At 41.6% G+C, this 8,286-nt stretch overlaps 1 protein-coding gene across 1 annotated transcript in view; it reads left to right on the top strand.

Moving 5' to 3' along the window:
* The first annotated feature begins 2,653 nt into the window (after positions 1-2,653).
* Positions 2,654-8,286, top strand: part of PPEF1 (protein phosphatase with EF-hand domain 1) — a 42,444-nt gene continuing 36,811 nt past the window's right edge. Inside the window, exons 1-2 of the mRNA XM_042458398.1 lie at positions 2,654-2,998; positions 6,297-6,488. Coding sequence (XP_042314332.1) covers positions 6,437-6,488 — 52 coding nt within the window. The 5' untranslated portion in view covers positions 2,654-2,998; positions 6,297-6,436. The remainder of the gene's footprint in view (positions 2,999-6,296; positions 6,489-8,286) is intronic.

Genomic DNA, 8,286 nt, shown 5'->3' with positions numbered 1-8,286 from the left:
AGATCAGTTGAATCTGGCTGTCCAACTCTCAATTTATGAGTTAAATAGCTGAGTAATATATGGCTTCTGGTAGCCTATAAATTTATAGAATACCAGAACAGAATTTCTATTTTTGCTCTTTCTTTCTTTCTTTCTTTCTTTCTTTCTTTCTTTCTTTCTGCAGGTTATTGAAATGATACCAGAAATCTAAATGCAGGGACTTCAAACCATTTATCTATACTGAGGATAATGAATTTTAAGAGGTTTAGTAAATAATATAAAGGGTTTTGAAATGGCAAAGATGAAATAGGAATGATTTCATAGTACCCATGAGGTGCTCTATCTATGAGATGAAGCAATATTTCATATGCAAAATATAATTGTTACTTTTTAAAATACAGAAATTTTCTGCTCTTAATAGTGACACAAGGGCTATAAGAGGAATTTTAAGACAGCACTAGTTTTTAACCCTTCATTCTACAGTACTTGTATCCAGGATGATATTTTCGCTTCCTCACAATCCAAATGGAAGAAAGCTGATGTTCCTAATAGTGCACGAAGAAGTCCAAATATCCTGAAGGCACCAGATCCTGTTTGATCTTGGAAGTGAAGCAGGGTCAGGCCTTGGTTTGTACTGGGATGGGTGACTGTCAAGGAATGCCAGGAGCTGAGGGCAGTATATCAGAGGAGGGCAATGGCAAACTACCTCTGAGTATTCCTTGCCCAAGAAGCCCCTATGAAATTTTATGAGGTCGCCATAGGTCAACAGGAGATTTGAAGGCATTTATGCACACACACAGTAGTTGCATGACTCCCTATCCACACTTGTGGTAGAACGGCAAAAGGCACTAAAACACTTGTATGGATTTCCTCTAGGTCTACATGATAATGTTTTCCATACTGGAGAAAAGTTTTACGTTCTGATTTCTGCCTGCCACACAGTTTTTAAAAGACATAGGAATTTTCTCAGTAAAGTAGTGTGTTACTTCTACTGTGCAGTTTGAAGCCAGTTGCCTCTAGACAAGAAGGTTAGCCTGGAAATTAAATTCTGTTTCCTCAGGTTGCAAGCTATCATGATCTTCTATGCAGGCAACCTGAGCTTCAGTTTCAAGTCTTCACCTTTTTCTTGTTCCAGTTATTTGTAGGTAGTCCTCCACAAAAGCAAAGGAACAAAGTATAAATTAGTTCAAACAGGAGGCTAGATATTTGATCCAGGGAAACTTGCTATGTTAGGTTCTGAGGTTTATTCAAGCATAGCCAGTGTTTTGAACCTATATTATCTATAGCAGAGGTGGGCAACTGCTTGGCATCCAAGTTCAGAAATCTGCTGTGGAAACTTCTAGGACATACTTGCAAAATATGCAAAAACAAAAGGAAACAAATTTGGAAGTGGACAGAAACCCATTTCTGGTTTTGGAAAGTCCTTTTAAAAATTAGTTCCAGAAGCAACTGCAACCTTATTAAATTGTAGTTTGTTGATGATTCCAAGAAAAACAACTCAGCTTTTTTATTGTTACACAAAATTTTTGAAGAGTGCAGTCTGAGGAATCTGGAGGGGCTGAGGGCCACATAAACAAAACTGGAGGCCACTGTTAGCCTCAAGGCTGTAATTTGCTCACCCCAATCTAGCAGTATGATTTTGCTGATACCCCAATTTTGCTGTTTTATGAAAGTAAAGTATTTAGGATATAATTATATTGTTGTTGTGGTTGTTATATGCCTTCAATTAATTCCTGGCTTATGGTGACCCTAAGATGATCCTATCATGGGGTTTTCTTGGCAAATTTATTTTGAGAGGGTTTGCCATTGCCATACTCTGAGGCTGAGAGTGTGTGACTTGCTCAAGGTCACCCAGTGGGTTTCATAGCTCAGCAGGGATTCAAACCCTGGTCCCCAGAGTCCAACACTGAAATCACTACACTACACTGTATCTATATGTTCTAGTAAATCAGAGACTTGCATCAGACCAAGGGTTCATTGGTTTCATCCCTGTATTTCCAATAGGTGGCAAACAAAATGTTCCTTAGAAACTCTCAAGGAAAACCTAATCAAGCAGATGGTTGGGGCTCCTCTGTTGAAGGTTGTTTAATTATCACCAATACCAGGAATCCCAGAATTAAAATGTTTCTAAAAATATTAATAACTGTGATTTGTAAATGTTACTGTCTGTATGTTTTGCATTGCATTTCCCTCTGAACTCACTGTTTATTTCTTCCCACTTCAACTATGTGTGTATGTAAATATATGTATGTGTAGTACAGGAGAACACTTATGCATCTGATGAAGTGGACATGAAAGCTTATGCTTATAATCAATGTGTTCACCATCTAGATGCCACTGCATTCTGATGTATTTGCTGCATCTGGTGAAGACAGCGAGATGGAAGCTACGTAGTCTCTGGCTGCATCCGCACTGCAGAAATAATCTGGTTTGACACCATTTTAATAACCTTGGCTCAATACTATGGATTTCTGGGAACTGTAGTTTGTTGTGGCACCAGAGCTCTGCTTTGTGTGTATTTTTTTTCTTTTACTTCTTTTCATATCTCTTCCCAAACCAAAGCCTCACTCAACATTTCAGCTTATGACATGGCTGCGATAGCATCAGTTTCTGCTTCACCATTAGTCATTTCAACAATGGGGTTTGCTGAGGAAAATAGACCACAGAGCTCCTGATAAGAGACAGATAACTTCAATTATTATCCACTTATCTGCCTGAGATCCAGGGAGTGTGGTAACAAACAGAGGGCCAATACATCACCGTGCCTCTCCGCCTGCATTGCTGTTGTATTTGTACAGAGCTCTAGTTTCAGGCTGGAAGAGGGAAAGGAGGCGTTTGTTGAATCCATTCCTGGCTAAAGTGGGGTGCATGGAAAATCCATTTCCACATAAGATGTGACCCATTGTGGAGACAGCTGGAGTGTCAGTTTCATGTCTTGTTCTGTACACTCTGTCTGGGAAGAAGGCTTGTTTACGACACTTACAACAAACATCTTTGCTGATACAATGGAAGAAAGCAGGTAATGTTTGTGTGTGTGCGTGCTTTTTTTTTTTTTAAAGATATGCTTTAGTCATTTTTGACAAGCAAATCAATGTCAGTTGTCAGAAACAGTGCATGCTCTAACAAAGACTGCATCTTTGAAATTAAATCTTGTTTCATTAAATGATACTTATTTCTAAGTAAATATATTTATGCTGTGCAGTCTGAGTGAACACAGATCCCAGATTTATCTCTACTGCCTTTCACAGGATCACTGAATTAAGAGCCACACTCTAATCATCTTTAGTTTATTAGAGTTCTGTATATACTTCCATTGTATTTTGGGATAGTCCTAGTCTCCCTCCCTTTCTGTTTGTGCAGCTGTTCACACATTTGTCCTGCCTTCTAAGGGCCATAAATAAGATACCAATGACAAAAGTCCTTTACCTTTCATAACTGTACAGAAAATGGAATTGTGGCAGAGATTGTCTTTCATGGCACAGCCAACACTGAAAAAGTAAAAAGGAGTTGCATGTGCCAAAAGTTGTTTTCTGTCCTGAACAATGTTAAATATACAGAAGCTGCCTTCTCTGTTCCATCTGATCACTCATTTCCAGAATCAGTCTTGCAATACAGTATAAGACTATCATTTCCCTTTTCAAACGTGAAATCACAAGATGACTGATTCTTACTCTTAAGTTCCATCATTTGAAAAAGGCATTAAGTGTAGTGCTAGATCCATTCACATATTTTATAAAACTCTTGATTGATCCTCTTTCACATTATACTTGTTAAAATCCATGTTTTCAGCCTCTTTAAAAGAAAAGAAAAGAAAAATCAATGGCTATGACATTCTTCTATTTAGATTCTCTATAGAAAAAAAAGTGATATTTCCTTAGCAAATCAATTACTTCTTAATGAAAAACACAATTGTCTTTTCCTTTTCACCTCATTTCAAGGGAAGACTGATCATGAGTCACAGATCTTATATATAAGTATCCACTCAGTACCAATCTACCAGCTTTCAAATTTCCCCTTTGGCCGGCTCGCACTGAATCATTTTGAATCGATTCATTTGTGAATGGAAACCACAAGTGGATTATTTTAGAGAGGAAAAATGTGATCGGAGCAAATGTAATGGGAGAAAATGTGGTCGGGGGAAATGTAGTGGGAACCATGCTCCGTTGTCGAATCGCACACCGATTTATTTGTAAGTGGGAATGGGGCCTATAATAATTAGGCTTAGACAAAACAGTGGATAGCTTGAAGATAGGAGAACATGAACTAAAGAATGAAAAAAAGGAGTGTCCTCTTATTGCAATGTACTAACCTTAGGGTGTCTTTGAAGATTATTCACAAAGCTTAGTTTCCCCAAAGCATAATTGCTAGGTTGCTAGGAGAACCTATTTTCCCAGGTTTAAAACAACTGCATTGCTTGTTACTCTGTTCTTAGGGCAATGCTATGTGTTGAGTTTTATCTTTTAAGTCCCAAGTATGTTAAGAACCTGGGTAACTGAAAAATCACCACCTCTAAACATACCCACTTTTCAGATGTGACATCCAGTCACTTTGACAGTCAGTTCTGAATGTGTGTAAAGGGAAGAAGAGTATTCCTTGCATAAGAAAACCTTATGAATTTCATGACGTCACCATAAATCAACAGGTGACCTGAAGGCAAGTGCACACACATGCAGGGGAACCAAAAGCTGGCCTTACTGTGGGGAAGTGGGGAAATGCCCGGGAATGCTGCTAACACACATTCACAGCAAAAGGAAACCATGACGAGCTGCCAAGAAGCAGTTCCTCAAGCAAGAGTGCCAGAGAGTAGGTCAAGGTGTCCAGTCCAAAGTCAAGGATTCAAATCAGTCAAAGGTCTAGGAAGCCAGGAGTCAGATCCAGCAGCATCCACTAATGAGAACTAATAGACTCTGACAAGAGAGCTCAGCGTTTGCCAGGTGTCTTATATCTAGCTCCCTTATCACAGCTGCTGAGTGGCTAATGAGAGTTTCTCAGCAAGCCTCTTGGAACACCAAAGGCATGCCCTTTCTGATCTACTCTGGATGAAGGTAGGAACCTCAATGCTCTGCTGCTCTATGTCCCCCATATTTGGAACTTCTACTGGGGCAAGGCTGGGCTGCTGAGCCCCAGGCTCCACTGGAGGAGATGCCACATAGCTAGGGTCTCGCTGAGCCAAATCCAGTGAGGCTGGGAGAGCAGAGCTGGGACCTGGCAGGACAGAACTGGAGCCTGGCACAGCCTCAGGTTCCTCCTGTACCTGAGGAGCCGAGTCCTCCTTGTCATCTTCCGAGTCCTCCTCATGGCTGGCCATGACAGGAAGACCCATGCCTCTTTACCTGATGATAAGATTGTCTTGTTGCTTGCTTGTGGAGAGGTTTCGGAGAGGCAGCTAAAACTTTTGTGCCTAAATGCTCATTTAGAGAGGCAGATATCCTCTCTGAAGATATGCTCTTTTAGGTCCTGTCTGCACTGGCCAGAATGCTGCAGGAATAACATGGAGAATCCTGGTCCCAAACCTATCCTGATCCTCACCCATTACATAGGCCCTTCATTCCAATGCTGGGCATTCGTTTGCACATATCCTGCTAAGCTGCCCAGCATGTCTGCTGCTGGCATAGGCCACCTCACTGTGAGATCAGAATAAGGTGCTCATGGCTAGCATGTTTCAGACCTCAGAGCAAGCAACTGGTAGCAATGGCGGATGTGCTGGGTGGCCAAATGGGACATGTTTCAAACAGCCACCTGGCACTGGAATAGAAGTCTCCAGATCTTCCAGGAAGATCCGGAGCAAACAGGGAGGTATTTTAATGTGTGTTAAGAGGAGTATACCTCATTTCTGGTACTGAACAGGCCGGACATCATCCAGTCTGTTCATACCAGAACCAGGGCTTGGACCAGGTGTCGTACGATCTCTCCACAAAGATGTGGAGAGACAATTTTATTTGGTCCATGCCGACAGGGCCTTTAGTCTTCATGCCTCAATCCCATTTCCTTGTTGGTGATATTCCACAAGTCAACACTGGGTGTTCAGTCTGTCATGCACATTAAGAAAACAGCCTACTCCATGTATAGAGATCACCAAAACTCTGCTTTCAGTCCAGTGTAATCTTCTCTTTGCCCAGTCTCCAATCTTGCAAGGAAAAGGGGGGAGAAACATTGGGTCAGTGGTAACAGAGGTTGCAGGTTCATGACTGATATTAACAAATGGGTCTTGATGTGCTCCTCACTGCCTTTACTAGTACACATATAGTGTAGTTCATCATTTCTGCTGTACCTAGGTGGCTAAAGATATAAAATCTATTTTTGCCATGTGTTCATAGGATTGATTCTCTCTGGAATTGGCTTCTTGTAGTATATTGAGATGAACATAAAGAAAGTATGGGTTGTACCATCATTGACTGAAAGGAAACCACCACCTATGTGAAAAATGTAAATCAGATACCAAGTCTCTTCTGAAGTCATGGGCTGTGGCATTTCTCTAAAGAAGAACCAGGCGAACAAATCAGAACGAGGTAAAACCTGTCTTCATAACTGCTATTATGTATGTTTTGGACTGTTTAAATGATCATGCATATCAATATCTGGGCTGTATTGATTATCTCCTGAACTTTTGTACAGACATTTCATATGTGCAATCATGTTGTTGTTGATGATGTTGTTGTTATTTATATAGCGTTGTAGATTTGCACAGCGCTGTACATAAAAACAATAAATATAAAAGAGTAAACCTGCCTATGGCGTACAATCTAAGAAATAGTAGGATAATACATATAAAATACATAGCAATACAGGAAATTATTCAAAAAGACAGGCAACAAAAGAACATCAAATAGCAAGTGACAATCATGCAATGCCTGGGAACGCTTCTCTGAACAGGATGGTCTTCAACTACGTTTGAAGCTGGTTAAAGAAGTTATGGCCCTTGCTTGCGGGGGAAGAAGATTCCAGGAGTGAGGGGCAGCAAGTGAAAAGGGGCGAATCCGGGATGGGGCAGAGGAAATCCTGGGCTGAGACAGCAGACCTTGACTACCAGAACGGAGGGCCCTAGTGGGAAGGTGAGGAGAAAGAAGGTCTGATAAGTAAGGAGGGGCCAGCCCATGGAGGGCTTTAAACGTCGAGAGCAGGAGCTTATACTGAATACGGAAAGGGAGAGGGAGCCAATGAAGGGATGCCAACACAAGAGAGATGTGGTCAGAGCGGTGGGCGGATGTGATAATGTGTGCAGCTGAATGCTGGACAGAAATTAAGGGATGGAGGTGAGAAAGAGGAAGCCCAGCCAAGAGGATGTTACAGTAATCAAGTTGTGAGACCACTAGGGCATGGACCAGAATCCTGGCAGTAGAGGCGGAGAGATATGGTCGGATTTTGGCAATATTGTATAAAAAGAATCTACAAGCCTTAGCTGTGGTCTGGATCTGGGGGATACACGACAGAGAAGAATTAAAGATAAAACCAAGACTGTGGCCTTGCTGGACTGGTTGAATAGAAATGTTGTCCACAGAGACAGAAAAGGAGTGTTGAAGGGTGGACTTAGGAGAAAAGACAAGAAGCTTCGTCTTGGACATGTTGAGCTTCAAACGCTGATGGCGCATCCACTGCGAGACAGCTGTGAGACAAGACGAAACTTGCTGTTCGAGCCTTGGAGAAAGGTCAGGGGTGGAAAGATACAACTGGGTGTCATCGGTGTACAGATGGTAGGAAAAACCAAAAGAGCAAATGAGTTTGCCTATGGAAAGTGTGTAGAGAGAAAACAGAAGGGGACCCAGAACAGAGCCCTGGGGAACTCCAACAGATAAGGAAACAGAGGATGAAGTCTGACCATCTGTGACCACTGCAAAAGATCTGCCAGACAAATAAGATCTAAACCAGTTGAGAACAGAGTCTGAGAACCCCAGGTCAGAAAGTATATCAACTAGAAGACCGTGATCAACGGTGTCGAAGGCTGCAGACAGATCAAGAAGGATGAGAACAGAGTAAAAGCCATTAGCCTTGGCCCGTAAAAGGTCATTTGAGATCTTAGTGAGAGCTGTCTCTGTAGAATGCCTTGGGCGGAAACCAGACTGATAGAGAATGGAGTTGGTTTCAAGAAACTCGAGACAGCGAGAATAAACAACTCATTCCAAAACCTTAGAAAGAAAGGGAAGAAGAGAAATTGGACAATAGCTAGACAAAGAGGAGGGGTCAAGAGAAAGTTTTTTCAGAATTGGGGAAATGAGAGCATGTTTGAAGTCCGAAGGGAAGGAGCCTGTAGAGAGAGAGAGATTGAAGATATGGAGAAGCGAGGGCAGAAAAGAAGGAGCTATATAAATT

The sequence above is a fragment of the Sceloporus undulatus genome, chromosome 3 (assembly GCF_019175285.1).
Source record: "Sceloporus undulatus isolate JIND9_A2432 ecotype Alabama chromosome 3, SceUnd_v1.1, whole genome shotgun sequence".
Classification (NCBI taxonomy): Eukaryota; Metazoa; Chordata; class Lepidosauria; order Squamata; family Phrynosomatidae; genus Sceloporus; species Sceloporus undulatus.
Note: the sequence above shows the minus strand (reverse complement) of the source record. Positions and strands in the feature narration are given on the sequence as shown.